Here is a 17,086-nt window from a genome sequence, read left to right as displayed (position 1 = left end):
GTAGTGTCGGTTATAGGATGCAATTCTGAAAATGAGACTCACACCGAGTTGAAAGCATGCGCACCCCGTAAAAAACTGCTCGTTGGTTCAGCGAGGCTCTTCAGGGATTATGACTTAAACACTTGAAGTGTGTAGATTTATGGTGCCCCTTCATTAATAACAGCTCGTTGGTTTCGCGAGGCCCTTGCTGGATTATTCTTAAAGCTCTTCAAGTATAGATGTACCAAAATGTAACAACTCGTTGGTTTCGCGATGATAGTCGTGGTTTCGCGAGGCTCGTTGCGGGCTATGTCTTTAACACTACAGCTGTGTAAATGAGCAAAAAGCCTTTGGTCGCGTTTGGGTTTTCTTGTTGCTGTCGTACGTGACCAAGGGCATATTTGAACACGCGCGTTAACGAGACCAACCGGTTTGGTCTCGTGACCAAAGTGCAAAATTATGGCGTGACCAAACTCGTCAGAGACCAAATATATATTCTACGCTCGATCATGTGATTCGACACTGGTTAGCTCCGGTACGTCACGTATTGGCCTTCTTCTTGTGTTGCAAACCGAGTCGACGGTATTCCGTGGTCTTTTGGGGAAGGATTCGGGCTCGTGTGCTGCAAGAAGCCCTGACGGGTCGACTCGGTGCAATGCCGTTGGATTGGTCACCACAGACGACACTCACACCGAGTCTCATCAAGACATTATTCCCTGATGCAACATTCAAGGAGGCCACCATACAACACCTCATGAACCGACATATCAATCGAGACTGTTGTCCTAGCTCGGAGGAAACCGATTGGGCTGCAAGACCAAGTCTACGCAAAACATCGATAGCTAGCAGCGCACCAAAGTCACCAGATGCGAAGTGCGGCTGCTATGTTGATACGAACACGGAAAAAACGGATATCAAGCAAGTTTCCGCTCGCCTCGACTTGCTTGAGCAGAAATAAGATTACCTGATTGAGAAACTCACACGTAAGGTGTTGTAAATTTAAAATACGCCGTGTTTTTGATAGCTCGACTGTGTCGATTTTTCTCTGTTTTGGAAGGCTCACAATGTTCATGTATCCTTGTGGTCGATTTAAAAAAACCCTTAGCATTACACAAATTTTACGAGTAGGAGCACATTTCCCACGATTCTGCTAGGTCGCGAAGTTACTCTTGGCGAAACACGATGACACATTTGAGCTCAAACCTGTCTTTCTTCTTCGTCATCTTGATTAATTGCGGCGAAGCTTTGTAGTCCCACACAAACATGCGCTCGTTGCCTTCGTCCATGTAATATTTCAACGGAGCAGATAGGAGTCCATACTCCATGATGAGATCGTCTCCTTCTTGACGTAATTCAAGCGAACCAAAAAAAACAGTAGAATTCTGAGCTGTATACTTTCCCAGCATTTTTGACCTCGCCATAGAACTGAGAGAGCGATACGGAGGGTTCTTCCAGAAGCGCAGTCCACAAGCTGGTACACCTTTCATGACTGGTACCAGTTTATCGTTGTTGCGCACTCACGATACGCAAAGTCCAAAATGTCCTTCGGTACATCCAAGAATATTCCCATGACATACGAACGGATGTGATCAAGCGGATACGAGAGATGCCCTTCCGGCGTCTGAGTGTTGCTCATAAACATCACACCGAGTTGCGCATCGGGAGCAATGCCAGTTCGAGTCACGTGCACTGCAGTATCGCCACTTTTGTCGACATACGCGTGACCCCATTGCCCAACTCCAACATAATCGAAACCATATCCTGAAGCGAGCGTGTTCCCGTCCGGGTAAAATTGGTGTCCTTCGATCAGGAATTGTTCCATAAACTCTTTGTTAACCCCTCTGTTACCAACGTCGTAAGTTACGACTTTGAGTAGGGCGAAAGTCGTAACTTACGACGTAATTCGAGCCTTCAAACAGAAAATGGCTCGAAAAAAGAGGACACGATACTTTAACCAAGTCAAATCTTGGAGGCAAATTATATATGCTGAAAGAGGTCGATTCGGCAAATGTAAAAGAAAGGGTGGGGGAAGGGTAGATGTGCTGCACCGAACAGAATGATGAGTGGCCGAGGGCGCCGACTCGAGCCACTGGTGTCTCATTCAAGAACTTGCCACCATGGCGAGAGTTCGATCAAGTACGCGGACGAAGCAATCAGCGGTTGCCAGCACGATGGACGTGCGTGCCATCGACTTCAAGCATCTCTGGCGGCAGCTACGCGCAGTGAGATGGACGTCGAAGAGACCTTCCGGTGGACTTGCGAAGGAGTGGACGTACACGTCGCCGGACGGGAAGTCGCTCACTGGTGCGAAGTTCGTATATGGTTATGTGCTTCATTTGTCTAATTTATATCACTTGTCTAGGGGAGGATGCTGTGGTGGCTTATGCAATCGAGACTGGGCTTATTGCTGAAGAGAGTGGCGACAGTGAGAGGGAGGTGGGCAGTGATGAGGTCGTGCCGGTGGACGTTACAGTGACGGCGTCACAGATAGACACATCCATCGCGCTGTCGGCCAACTCCTTATCGGCGATGTTTGGCACGGACAGTGACCCCCAGTCGGAAGCGGAGGATCAGTTAGAGCAGTCCGATCGAGAGATGGTCGTGGGGCCGTTCCAGCGGCTCCTATCGGGCGCCGAGTCGAGCAATTCGGACGACAACGATGATGGTTGCGCCAGTGTGGAGGAGAAAGGCGCAGACGAAGGCGTACTACCAGCCACGTCCAAGCGCAACACCACGCGGATGTTTATGCCCGACAAGCCCCATCGATACGGAACCAAGTTGTTTATGGCTTGCGATTCTGTGAGTGCATACTGCCACCGGTAAGTTTGTTTCGTTTAATAATTATGTCGTAACTTACGGCTTGAATTGTAATACGATATTTTATTACGTCGTAACTTACTACTATAGATTCGAGGTGTACGTCGGAAAGCGTGAGACCGAGGATGGTGATCAGCAAGCAGTCGACGACAAGACGGGGGCTGCTGCAGTTATTCGAAACATGAAAGCCGTTCTGAAAGATCGATCACAAGGGTTTCGATTGGCAGTGATCGATCGATTTTACTCGTCTATCCCACTGGCTATTCAGCTTCTATCGATGGGTATCTACGTGGTGGGAACGATCATGATCAACAGACTGGGGTTCGACAAGCAAGTTATTGAGAAGCGTAAAACACGTCCTCGAGCGATTGAGCGTGGTACTTTTGCGTTCTCTCGCTCCACTGCTATACCGACCATGATAGCTTGCCACTGGTGGGACCGAAAGCCGGTCCACTACCTGGCCACGGGTCCGGTCATGGCAGAGTACTCTATTCGTCGCAACGTCAAGATGGTCGGGCCGTCTTGCGTCAAATGCCCAAAGTTAGTTACTGATTACCAACGCTGGATGGGCGGAGTTGATGTACATGATCAACTTCGCCTGCAGTCCTATTCAATCCAAACGGCTTTCCGTTTCAGGAAGTATTACAAGTCACTGTTCATGGGTTTCATGGACATGGCACTCGTCAATGCGTATCTCACACACAAGGAAACATGCCGGATCAAGAGGCTGGTACCAACAGATCGTGATGAATGGTATCTTCTACTTCATAAGCAATTGATGCAACTCAAAGCCGACGACTTCATTGAAGCTACTGCTCCTACACCTTCTCCTATGGCTCGCTCTCGCAAGCGCCGCCGACTAGACGGTCACAAACACATCCAGTTCGACGACTGGGTCACCGTTTCAGGCACCCAAAAGCGCCGGCAACGCTCTTGCAAAGTATGCGCTCTTCTACGAGGCGATCGAAAAAAATCCTTTCAAACGACCTATTATTGTGAGGATTGCTCACACGCAGACGCAAAGTGCTTCCTCTGCCCCAAGTCGCGCCATAGCTACAGAGGCGTGCGCAAAACATGCTATCAGATTTGGCACGAAGACTTTGACAGTGGGGCTTCCATCCCAGCATCGCTCGGCAAGCGAGTCGTCTTGCGACGATCAGCCAAGGCTGGTAACTCGGCGTGAGCTGCTCTGTCAACAAGACGGCGAGGCCGACAATGAAGAGGATCAGCCAGCTCAGCAATCGGCAATCGTTTGAATGCGTTTGGACAGCACTTAGTTTATGTAAATGTAGCTTTTTCTCTGTTGTCAGAATGTCGTAACTCATACGACGTAGCTCAGAATATCCTCTGACAGTTTATAGCGGGAATCCAGTGTGGAAAAGACACATCCATACAAATAAATATACTAAAATAAAGTCGTAACTTACGACGTAAAATAGGCGGTTCCAACACGGATCTTCTGGTAACTGAGGGGTTAACGGCGTATTTGCCAGTGATCATCTTCGCCACCGAAGCAGGATCCTTCAAAATTGTAACTCCGTCCACCGTTCCTTTGTTCAGAATTAGTCGAAGCAACGTGGCCAGATCGTCCGAACTCGATAGTGTGGACCCCGCTGCAATTTTCTGGCCTTTACCGTGACCAGCGAGCTGAGCTTCTGGGTCATTGACGAGATCGTAAGGCCCAAAGAGGTCTCCACCACATAGAAAGTGACCATAACTAGTGTCGTTGTCACCTTGAGCGTCGAAAGCTGATGGAAACGTGCGAGTCATTCCTAACGGCTCCCAAATTCTTTCCTTCAGGAAAACATCCCACGACTTCCCAGTCACGCTCTTGATAACCTGTCCGAGAACGGCAAAGTTCGCGTTTGCGTAGTCATGGCCACCACGAAGTGTATGTGCTGGCTCAATGAAAGCAAGCCCGGGCATTAAATCCTCGTCCGTTGGATAGAGTCCAAAGAAGCGGCCGATGCTTGGAAGATCGTTTAGGCCAGAATTCATGGCACATAAATCCCCTCGGTAGCGTATTCCTCAGCATACTTGTCATAAAGGCGGAATGACGCGAAAAGTTTCTTCACCGGGTCATCCCACGACATCTTCCCCTCTTCAACCTGCAGTGGTTGCCGTCATAAGACAGCTCTATATACTTTTCAGGCATTCATCAAGTAGCGACTTACCAGGATAGCGATACCCAAGCTGATGAAGGTCTTCGAGACAGATCCGATCTGAAACAATGTTGAGCTGGTCACCTTGCTACTGGGGTCATCCGCCTAGAAAGCACAATTAATTTGCATGACCAACTTGAATCGAATCAGCAAAATCAAACAGACCTTGAAATATCTTACCTTGCTCAGACCGTATCCCTTGCTAAACAGCACCTTGTCTTGGTACACGATGGCTCCACTGACGCCAACACCTCGTTGCTCCTCGATCATCAGCTCCCGATCCAGAAATCCGTTGACCTCGTCGATTTTCTCCTGCAGCGAGCGTCCACCCTTGGGGAAGCGGCCTTGTCGTGTATAGCGAGCGATCTGGTCTTCCAATGGCTCCTCTCGCAGGACGGCCCTCGCACGGTAGCCTGCACGCCACTCGTCAAAGATGTTCGGCGATAGAGGTGACAGCTCGGCCTCCACGGCATTCCCTGCCAGATTAGCGACTAGCAACAGTCCTACACAGCTCCAGCGCATTGATACCCTTGCCACTTGACCGATAAATCTGAAATGGCCTTGACACGCATAAATTTATCTTCTACATATTATGGACTCGTAACTCAGGCCGTCGTGACACAGTACACTGCATCAGATGCAAACGACAGCTGTTGCGCATTTTTCTAAAGTACCTTTGCGGATACTGTATATTGCAGTGAGTTCTATCGCCAAAGCTTTTTGCAGAACTTGTTCGGCCTGGCGAAAGGAGCTTGCTGGTCGATGAGCTCACCCAGACGCTTAATGGTAGCTTCGTGGAACTGTGTTGTGGACAGAAATATTAAAAAGGGCCTTGAGAAGAGGGGAACGAAAGGGACGTACCTCCACAAAGGTTACGAAATGGGCGCCTTCATCCAGCAGCTTGCCGAAGTGGATCTCCATCTCGCGTTCCATAGCCTCGTCGTACTTGAGGTACCTACGATTGATAGCGAGGTTAGTGCGCCTTTGACTGCTACGCAGGGACTGGCATGCGATCTCTCACAATATTCCCATCGCATCGTCTAAGGAGATCTGGTGCCACATACACGACTTATCAGACTGCTAATGAGTGACATGCTGCATCGTCGAGGCGTACCCTCCCGCAGCACTCCTTGTCGAACATGAGGAAACACGTGAGGAAGAATATTTCGGACGGCTCGAGGCCCGAGCGATCGTTGCGCGACCTCACGTAGCTGTTGACGAACTCTTCGAAGCAGATAGCACCGTCCAGGTTGTCGTTCACCTGCCAAATCACCTCTTCCAGACGACCCTTTTCCTGTCCTGAGAGTTGGTATCCGAGCTGTTCGTAGACCGTCAACAGACCCTTCGTGTCGATCGGGTACTTGGAGCTGACGAGTTCATGTCCGAGATTCTCTTCATCCTGTAGCGTGGCGAGGTACTTGAGCTTCTCTTTCATGTAATGCTCTCGTTTCGAGTCCTGTTCCAATTGCGCGTATCGTCCTCGTGGAGCTTGTCGCTGTCAGCATCATATACGTCGTACATGTATCATAAAGGAATACCAGTAGTGACCTACTGGTCTCACTAAGTGAGGCCTCTATACAACGCCCTGTACCCTGTACCTCTGGATACTTGACCCCCTGCTCCCTTTCCGACAGTTTCTGAGTAAATCACCACAACTCGATCATGGTCAGCGAGGTCTTGTCACTGTGTGCCACGTCGATCAACCACCTCGAGCTTGTGCTCCAGTCGTCGAAGAGGAGTGTCGAACGCTAGCAGCCGAAACACTCGCCGTAATTGGACTTGCTCTTCCACGCTCGTGTCAGCCCCGCTCCCTGTAGCGTGCATCGTACCAGTCTATTATTATATAGCTAGCGGAGTTAATTGAGCGTGTAAATTGGTCTTCCATATCCTTTTCGCGGTTCATTTTTGCGCTTCTCACTTGTACGCTTTCATAATAACTCAATACGGTACGACGCAAGAAGCGAAGCGTTGGTTGTTTTTAGTTAAGAGCAGCTCTCTTTACTGCCGGTGGCAAAATTCTGCGTCCAGTGGTGTTTGTAGGTTGTGCCCGGCTTGTAGGCGTACCCGCAACCGAATGTCGAAAGTTGACACTTGGAGGAAGGAGGGTTGCGGAGAGGCGGAAAGGCGCTTGTACTCGTCGTGGTGTTTTGGAAAGTGATTGAGCTGGTGGGTCTTTAAAATGCAAAACTAACTGACACTACATGCAGACGGAGTCCCCTTTGACCGAGCCGCCTGCCCAAGCCTTCTCATCGCTCACGTCGAAATACCCACGTCGCTCCCATTGATGTCGCTAGTGCTGGAGCCACTCTGTCGCCCGTGTTCATCCTGTGTCCACTTGACACAGTGGGCCAACGAGTAGTACGTACCAGATTCTCCCTGATGACACTAGATCTGTTCGTCGATGTCAACGACGTTGACGCTCCAACACTCCCACTCGACGAACGGCGAGACGGTCACGAAAGTACTGGAACTTGGTTGCTCCCAGAGCCTTGGTGAAGTGGTCGGCGATCATCTCCGCAGTGGGGCAGTACTCGATACGAATGTGGTCCTCCTTCACCTTCTCACGAAGCCAGTGATACTTCGTGTCGATGTGGCGCGAGCGTTGCGTCACGGCCTTGCTCTCCGCCAGGTGTTGGGCCCCTTGGTTGTCTTCGAACACAGTGATCTGGTCAACTTCCAGTCCCAAATCCTTTAAGACCAAGTTGATCCCAATACACTCCTGGACACCGCTCCCCATCGCAATGTACTCAGCCTCGGTGGAGGACAGCGTCACCATCGACTGCTTCTTCGATCCCCACTCGATCAGGCAGCCGTCGTAGAAGATAGCGTACCCCGTCGCCGACTTAGCATTGCGCTCCACTGCGAATGCAGCGTCGCAGTATACAACGAGTCCTTTTACAGCACTGCTCTTGTATACCAGCCCAAAATCTTGAGTGTTGCGCAGGTACCGAAAGACGTGCTCCACACCGTGCTTGAGGCAGTCGGTCGGAGTCTCGATCTCTTGAGCAAGAATCCGCACCGCAGTAGCCATATCCGGTCTCGTGTTTACCGTCAGATAAAGCAGCGCTCCGATGGCAGGACGGGGACGAAAGTTGATCACCTCCTGCGCCTTGAAGAGTTGATCACGAAAACGTTCCTCCATCGGAGTGCGTGCTGGCATCGTTTTATCCATGTTGAACCGCTCGAGGATCGACTTCGCATACTTCTGCTGCCCGATAGTCACTTCGTCACCACTTGGTGACCACTGCAGCTCCAATCCAAGGAAGTAGCTGGCATCCTCGAAGTCGTTCACGTCGTATGTCGTTTCCATAGCAGCCTTGAACGAGGCCAGGTCCTCATCGTGCGTTGCGAACACCAACATGTCGTCAACGTAAACGAGTATTATCATCAGATTGTCGTCATCCGCGCTGCCCTTTGAGAACAGGCAGTAGTCGGCTTCTCCTTGATAGAAGCCTTGACTCTCCAGAAAGAGACGCAGGTTCTCGTACCAGGATCTTGACGCTTGCTTTAGCCCGTAGAGTGCCTTGCGCAGACGCCATACGTGTTCATCAGCATTCTTGTAGCCTTCAGCTGGTTCCAGGTAGATCTCTTCGTCCAAGGCTGAGTTGAGGAACGCGGCCTTCACATCCAACTGCATGCGCTTCATGCGTCTCGTCACCACAATGACCAGCACAAGACGAAGAGTGCTGTGGCGCACGACCGGGCTGAACGTCTCAGTGTAGTCCACTCCGAACCGCTGGCTGTACCCCTTAGCGACGACACGTGCTTTGTACTTGTCCAAGCTGCCATCCGCAAGAGTTTTCTTTTTGAACACCCATTTTGACTTCACAGCAGTGCGACCTGGAGGCAATGGTACTTCTTCGAACGTCCCATTGTCCAGAAGACTCTGGATCTCGTCGTCCATTGCACGCTCCCACTCGCTTCGATCATCAGACGCGTCGACTTCTTCAATGTTGAGCGGCTCAACACCCAGAGCCCAATTCGTAATGTCACTAGGTGTTAGGTTGCTGTAGATGTAGCCGTCTCGAACACTCCTACCATCAACTGCTGCAGGAAAAACACGCTCTTCAACCATCGCGCAGACCTCCTCCATGGACAAGTGCGACTCGTCGTAGTCCAGCTTGCGCTGACTTGGCCTCGGGATCCTGCTGGACTTGCGAACAGGATTCTTTGCCTTCTCTAGACGTGGATCACCTCGAAGCCGGGCTTGCATACGAACGGCTCCCACTGGTTGAGAACTCCCACTCGTTGGTTGATCCGGTGTTTCCAAATTGCTGCTTACTGCGCTCGGTGTCGGCACCATTGCCACGTCCTCCTCACCGGGTGTGGCCATGGACACATCTTGCTTTTCTTCTTCTACTGTCTCGAGACGTGATAAAAGCGTGCTGTTAACCGCATCCAACTGCAAGAGATCGAGCTGCGAGCTTATCGTGATCTCGTCTCCATCGTCGACAGGAAGGAACTGGTCTTCGTAGAATACAACGGTGCGCGCCGTGATTGCTTCACCAGTCCCATGGTGCGGAATGTACACCAAGTACGCACCACCTGTAGCATACCCGATGAAGATGCCGTTGCGTGTCTTGGAGTCCAGCTTCTTACGGTGCTCCTTCGGAACCAGTGCTTGCGCCTTACATCCAAAGACTCTCAAGTTGCTGATGTCAGGAGCTTTCCCAAACAAGGCCTCCATCGGGGTCTTCCCATCAAGCACCTTCGTTGGACAGCGATTCCGCACATACCCAGCGCACACGACTGCGTCAGCCCAGTACACAGTTGGCAAGTTGGCTCCAAGCATCATGGACCGAGCCATCTCGACAATTACGCGATTGCCACGCTCGACCTTCCCATTCTGCTGTGGACTGTACGGAGTCGAGAACTCCTGTACAATGTCGTTCTTCTCACAATAGGCAGCAAACACACCACCTGTGTACTCTGCAGCGTTGTCTGACTTGACGAACGCCACACGATACGTCGGAGCATACGCCTTCATCTTCGCGATGCAGTCCTCGATAGCATCCAGTTGAGCTTGAGAGCTCTTCACACGAAGTGGATACACCATATCTAGATGAAATGGCTCCACAACAACGTTCGCCATACCAGTAAAACCTTCACGAGACGTCACCTGCATTGGCCCCACGTAGTCGATTGCGAGCAGGATCTGGTTTTTCTTGAGGACGCGCTTGTCCTTTGCGGCAAATGGCTTCTGTGACAGCTTGCCACTCACGCACGTTGGGCACGCTTGCTTCACAGCACCTTTCCATGGTACCCCCAGCTCTCCCAGTAGCTGTTGAACACTTTGCACATTTAAGTGTCCAAAGCGGCGATGCCACGTCTCCACATGAGGCGCTTCGCTCGTCATCATTGCGACATCTTCGACGGGCTTGCTGGCAGCATCCAGCACGTACATTTGGTTGTGTGCTCTCGATGCTTGTATGGTCACTCCATTCGACGCGCGAATAGCGCAACCAACTCCCTTAAACTCCACCGTCATCCCGCGACGCGATGCCGCCCCAACAGACACGAGGTTGCGGGCTAGTCTTTTCACAAATAGAACATCTTGGAGGACGCATACCTCTTTCCCGTTCTTGTACAGTGGTGCTTGCCCCATGGCGGTTGCCACCAAGCTGTCACCGGACGCAACTGTGAGCACACGAGGCTCTGCCAGCTCACGCGCCCCCACCAAGTTGTCAGCATGTCCTGTCATGTGGCTCGTGGCCCCGCTGTCCACGATCCACTCTCGCTTGCACTCGTCGGTCACATCGTGGACCGAGAACGCCACACTAGCGGCCTCGCCGCCCCTTGCCCTTCGGTGACACTCGCTCCTTCGAGCAGTCTCGCGCGAAGTGCCCCATATCTTGACAGCTGTAACACTTGACCTTGGTCATGTCACGTTTATTCTTCCCCTTCTTGCCAGCCACTTGTTCAGCAGAGAAGGCTCCATTCGATGCATTCGACTTACCACTGCCATTCGTCGAGCGACGATTCTTCTGCTGGTCTCGACGAATTGCCTCAGCTTGGCACCGCGTCACCATCGCCTCGAATGTCTGGCACATCTCGAGAACGCCGACAAAACCGTTCCACGCAGGTCCCAGACTCTGCATGAAGTTCTGGCGCTTCTCTTCGTCCGCCAAGTACACACGCTGCTCTTGGAGGTCCCCAATCACCCTCTTGGTGGTCTTGATGTGCTCCGTCATGGAGTCACCATCAGCGAGGTACAGACTCATGTACTCTCGTTTCGCAGCACCGACGCTGGCACTACACTTCACGTTGTAGGTCAGCCGCAGGTGGCGCAGCATGGCCAGCGGGTGATCAAACAGATACACCTCCGCCGCCAGTTTCTCCGTCAGCGCCGACAGGATGATCGATGACGCCATCTTCAGCCGCATGACTTGTTCATGTAGTGGTGTTCTCGGAGCCACCGTCCCGGACGTTCCAGCGGCGACAGCCGCATCGTACACCTTCAGCGCTTCAGCCTCCGCTGCAAGCCTGTCAGCCGGTGGCGCATCCTTCTCGACGTCAGCCCAGAGTCCCTTGATCTCGAGGACCAGCTTCACCTGGGCGCCCCACGCTGGGAACCCAGTACCGTTGAACTGCTTCAGCTTCGTCGCGAACGCCGTGGCCGTAGTTGCGGACGTCATAACCTGTCGAAAGTTGACACTTGGAGGAAGGAGGGTTGCGGAGAGGCGGAAAGGCGCTTGTACTCGTCGTGGTGTTTTGGAAAGTGATTGAGCTGGTGGGTCTTTAAAATGCAAAACTAACTGACACTACATGCAGACGGAGTCCCCTTTGACCGAGCCGCCTGCCCAAGCCTTCTCATCGCTCACGTCGAAATACCCACGTCGCTCCCATTGATGTCGCTAGTGCTGGAGCCACTCTGTCGCCCGTGTTCATCCTGTGTCCACTTGACACAGTGGGCCAACGAGTAGTACGTACCAGATTCTCCCTGATGACACTAGATCTGTTCGTCGATGTCAACGACGTTGACGCTCCAACACCGAACATGGTATACTTGGTGCCCAGGATATTGGCACGATGTCCGCTGGACGCCATCCACGCTGTCATCACCGCATCCACCGTCGTCTGTCCGGCCGCGACGTTCTCGGCACAGGCACTCCACTTGAAGCCTGCAGTCGTGATCCGCTGCGACATCGTCGATCCGTCCGAACCAGTGTGACTCATGTAGTTGCTGGCGGCCATGTCGTTCGAGTGGCGTTGGGCTGCAGTCTGCAGCTTCTTGTTCATGCACAACTTGGATAACCCCTTAGCTGTTCGCTGCTTGTTGACAGCCTTAAGCAGCAGCGTCTGGAAACCAGTCGACGAGTACGTCTGTAGCTCTCGAGTAACTGTGGAGTTAGTGATCTCTGTAGCAACAGCAGAGCCGACAGTCGTCGTTGGAAGTGCAGATGCCAACGTCGAGTAGTCGAGCAACGTGAAGGCCAAGAACACCAGAAGGACGATGGAGTCACGGGGAACAGTTGGCATGGTGCTACTTGCAGAGTCACACGGGAGTACTCGGGTATTGGTGGTGAAATTCAGAATGAGCTGATAAAGTGGTCACGGGATTGAGGCAGGTTGCCTTAAACGTATACTTCGAAGTGCATGACTGCGAGCTTTTAGAGGTGGCGGTGCCCATAGCATCCGTAGAAATCTCATCGTGTTCCGTTCATCAATCGCGCTAGCTGCGTCAGATGGGGGGTACAATGTCAGTTATGCTGACACACGGTTCGCTAACGACGAAAGATCGCGGATGACCTGAGCTTCAGCCTACAGTACTGCAGACTCTGCAGGGCAGGCAGAAAGGTAGAGACTGTATGAGGCATTTCGACTGACGACCAAGCTTCTCCAGTTCCCAGAATCATTTTGCGTGACGACATCGAAGCTGAAGCTGTTTTCGATTAAAGAGAGTTATGTACATTGTCTCGGCAAAATACCACTATAGTACAATGTCTATCGGCTTTGCTGCTTCACCCGCAAGCTTCGGTACTGCCTGATGCAAAGACTTGCGTCCAGTAGTACTTGTATCTGCTGTTGGAGGTGCCAGCGTATTCGCAGCCCAACATTGTATTTCTGGCACTCAAGATGTTGGCTCTGTGCCCGGCGGAGTTCATCCAAGAAGTCATGACCCTGCCCACCGTTAGTTGGCCGGCCGCAATGTTCTCGGCGACACTAGTCCAGCGATATCCTGCATCCTGGACTCGAGTCGACAAAGTAGACCCGTCCGAGCCTGTGTGACTGACGAAGTCACGCAGGGCCATGTCTTTCGAGTGGGCCTGGGCAGCCACTTGTAGCTTATTGTTCATGCAGAGCCTCGGTAGTCCGACGGCCACTCGTTCCTTGTTCACAGCATCCAGCATTGTCGTGCGCCAGTCGGTGACGGTTTGCAGGTGGCGCGCGGTGGTATTGCTGGTTGAGTTAACATCGGCCGATGCAGTTGAAGCGCACAGGGTCGTGACGATAGCGACAAACAACAAAGTGGATCGTAATAACTGCAGGAGCGGCATCTTAAGGGGTGGGGGGAGAGAGAGAATGGAGCAAGGAGGGGGTCGAGCTCGGACTGGCGAAAAAGCAGAGTGAGGTCTCAATGTCCTTGGAGAAAAAGCGACCGGATCCGCTGCAACCTCTTCGGAGTGCAACCTCTTGAAGATGCAACCAGTTATTCTGTGAAACCTTGCCTGTCGCTTTCAGTTTTCTGAATATCGTCTAGTCAGGTAGGTGGTGGTGGCTGCTGCCTGTCGCCTTCGCCTAAAAGACTGTACAGGGATATTGTAGATAACGGTCAATTGGGTGGAGCAGGTTGATTCCTCGGAAATAAAGGCCGTGAAGAAGCTCAAAATATTTCATATGTATCGAACGGCTTTGTCTGCATCGATGTAATCCTCTCTGATATTTGAAGTAAACGTTATACCAACGTTATCCCCGTATCCCCTCAGTTGTACTGGGAGGGCAGCTTTAGCTGGCTGGACAGCCTAACCAATTTTTTTACATTGGCGGTGTGCCCCCCCCCCCTTAATACAAAATAATTAATGTACAGTACATAAGTGTTGCGTGGATATTGCTAGGAAGCCCAATGCGAGAAGCCGCTCATTATTGAAGCGGGGTTGGCATCCGCAGCTGGTAATAAGCTAGCGCAAGCTTCGGATGCTTTATTTAATTTATCAATATCACAGGGTCGTAATATCTTCAGCTGGTCCCATAATAATTTCAGCAAGTTGGCCCAATAGCGATTCTTGTTGCTTTCGCTTGAACCCTCTTGTCTTGGCTGAACATGCTGTAACAGCTCGCCTTTTCTCGGTGTCCATGAATCAATAGTCGTCTCTATCGTCTGCACTTTGGGCCATCCATTTATTGCTTGCCTGTCCCAACAGCAATGTTAAATATTACGAAGTACTTCGTATTATATTTCTAAAAATAAAAAAAATTGTAATTCTACTGTAGTAGTATTTCACTGCTATTAGTTTTTGCTCGGTGTTTTTGATGATTATTAAGATGAATACTTTAAAAACAGTTTCTCGTGCTCGACTTCGGTGTTATAATGGTTTCGAGTAAGGAAAAACTCCATAAATTTGAAAAGGAGTTACTGAGCTTGAAAACCTCATTAGCATGGGTTTTGGACGGAGTTTCTTGACATGTGAGCTCTATATTGCTTTTCATCGTCTCCAATTCCTAACTGTACGTAACCTTTTGCTTCTTCACGGCCTTTATTTCCGAGGAATCAACCTGCTCCACCCACTTGACCGTTATCTACAATATCCCTGTACAGTCTTTTAGGCGAAGGCGACAGGCAGCAGCCACCACCACCTACCTGACTAGACGATATTCAGAAAACTGAAAGCGACAGGCAAGGTTTCACAGAATAACTGGTTGCATCTTCAAGAGGTTGCACTCCGAAGAGGTTGCAGCGGATCCGGTCGCTTTTTCTCCAAGGACATTGAGACCTCACTCTGCTTTTTCGCCAGTCCGAGCTCGACTCCCTCCTTGCTCCATTCTCTCTCTCCCCCCACCCCTTAAGATGCCGCTCCTGCAGTTATTACGATCCACTTTGTTGTTTGTCGCTGTCGAGTTGGTTGGAAGGAGACGGGTGAGGCGAAGAAGGAGAATTAGAAAGTGAGTGAGATTAGAACTTACGCAAAGCCTGCTTACACCTAGTCTGCCTGCAGTCCTTGGGTATCGTGTCCAGTCCAGCACGCTGTCGTGTCCTACCTTGAAGTAGACCTTGAAATTGCCAAGATGACTCAAATTACCGTTGCACCTGCGGTCTTACCACTTGATGACGCGTGATATGTAGACCGTGTGCCGCACTGTGCTCACAGAGTAGCACGTTCCGACACTCTTACTCGGCACATGCCAAGTCGCGTGACGAACAAGCTGAACTTTGCTTGTGGCAGCGGCTTGGTGAACATATCCGCAACCATGACCGCGGTCGAACAGTACACGATCTTGATTGTTTCGCGCTGCACTTGCTCGCGAATCCAGTGATAGCGGAGGTCAATGTGACGCGATCGTTGCGAGACGCCCTTGCCTTCAGCCACATGCTGAGCTGCCTGGTTGTCCTCGTGGACTATCACCTTGCCCACGTCAAATCCCAACTCGAACAGCAGCTGCTTGAGTCCGATACACTCTTTGGCTCCGTGCGCTAGAGCAACATACTCTGATTCAGTGGTCGACAGCGTAACAATCGGCTGCTTCTTCGACCCCCATGCAATGCAGCACCCGTTGAGGAATATAACGAATCCCGTCGCCGACTTGCGCTCGCGCTCGCAAGCAAATGCAGCATCACAATACACTTCCAGCTGCAGCTTACGCTGAGAAGATCGACGGTAAACAATCCCCATGTCGGCCGTCCGCGCGATGTAGCCAAGTACACGCCTAACTGCATCTTGTACAGTGCGGGTCGGCTGCTCGGTCTCCTGTGCGATCAGGCGAACTGCTGTTGCGAGATCAGGTCGACTAACCGTTGATGCGTACAGCAGTGAACCGACTTCAGGACGGATCGACTCATCAATGACTTCGGTGTCGTCGGCTACTTGGCGTTGGAAGTTGCTGTCCATTGGTGTCCGGGGTTGCGACCTGTCACCATGGCTGGCGAGCCGCTTCACAACGGTGGCGGCGTACTTCTGCTGTGCGATCGTCAGCACATCACCGTCCTTGTTCCAGCCTAGCTCCATGCTCACGAAGCTGCTTGAAGCATCGCACTTGTTAATCGCGAACCGACTGGTGATGCTGGCTTGAAATGCAGCAAGCTCCGATGCCAAGTTGCTGAAAATTAGCATGTCGTCTACATAAAGTAGCACAACCACAATGCTGTCAGTAGTCCGCTTCACCAAGACACAGGAGTCCGACTGGCATTGCACGAATCCAGTCTCGCACAGGAACTTGGTCACGGTCTCATACCAAGCGCGTGATGCCTGTTTAAGCCCATACAGGGCTTTGCGAAGCTTCCATACCGCTTTGTCGTTGCCCTCGGTGGGTGGAGTGACGAAGATGGTTTCAGCAAGATTGCTGTTCAGGAACGCCGTTTGCACATCGAGCGGAAGATGATCCCAGTCCAGTTGAACAGCCAGAGCAAGAATGGCTCGGATCGAGTCGTGACGTACAACTGGGCTGAAGGTTTCCATGTAGTCCACGCCATACTGCTGCGTAAATCCCTTTGCAACCAGCCTGGCCTTGTACTTGTCAAGTGATCCATCAGGCAGTGTCTTGCGTCGGAATACCCATTTGGTCTGCACTGGACGCACATTCGCTGGAGCGAACACTTCCTCGTAAGTGCCATTGCGACGCAGGCTGTCCAGCTCACTGTTGATTGCTTGACGCCACTGTTCTGCGTCGGGCCGAGCCATGGCTTCCTGCAACGTAAGCGGGTCGCTTAGCTCGCTGACCAATGCTGTCTCCTCCGCGTTGTGCGACTGCTCGTAGTCCAGCCTACGCACGGATTTCTTCTTGATGCGCGTACTGCGACGAGTTGGCTGTTTTTCCGCGCGAGGATCAATGAGATGGCGCTCCGGCAAGTCACTCAAAGGTTGACTGCCATCCGCGCCACTAACCAGTTGACTGCCATCAGAGTCCTCCATCTCGATGTCTTCTTGGATCGCTTCGAGATAGCGAGAAGGTGCGACCCCATCCACTGGCTCGTC

General features: G+C 51.7%; 2 protein-coding genes across 2 annotated transcripts; both read right to left on the bottom strand.

The window, feature by feature from the left end:
* Nucleotides 1–5,662: 5,662 nt before the first annotated feature.
* On the bottom strand, nucleotides 5,663–6,782 carry PITG_03172 (uncharacterized protein; the record flags this gene model as incomplete). The annotated part of the gene is made up of 5 exons (XM_002906213.1): nucleotides 5,663–5,758; nucleotides 5,820–5,913; nucleotides 5,980–6,008; nucleotides 6,073–6,453; nucleotides 6,666–6,782. The coding sequence occupies 5 exons, from the start codon at nucleotides 6,780–6,782 to the stop codon at nucleotides 5,663–5,665; spliced, it is 717 nt and encodes a 238-aa protein (XP_002906259.1).
* Nucleotides 6,783–12,919: 6,137 nt separating this feature from the next.
* Nucleotides 12,920–13,309, bottom strand: PITG_03171 (SCP-like extracellular protein; the record flags this gene model as incomplete). Its single annotated transcript, XM_002906212.1, has 1 exon — nucleotides 12,920–13,309. The coding sequence occupies one exon, from the start codon at nucleotides 13,307–13,309 to the stop codon at nucleotides 12,920–12,922; it is 390 nt and encodes a 129-aa protein (XP_002906258.1).
* Nucleotides 13,310–17,086: the final 3,777 nt, after the last annotated feature.

The sequence above is a fragment of the Phytophthora infestans genome, genomic scaffold (genome assembly GCF_000142945.1).
Source record: "Phytophthora infestans T30-4 supercont1.4 genomic scaffold, whole genome shotgun sequence".
Taxonomy (NCBI): Eukaryota; Oomycota; class Peronosporomycetes; order Peronosporales; family Peronosporaceae; genus Phytophthora; species Phytophthora infestans.
The sequence above is the reverse complement of the archived record's forward strand: the minus strand, read 5'-3'. Positions and strand labels throughout refer to the sequence as shown.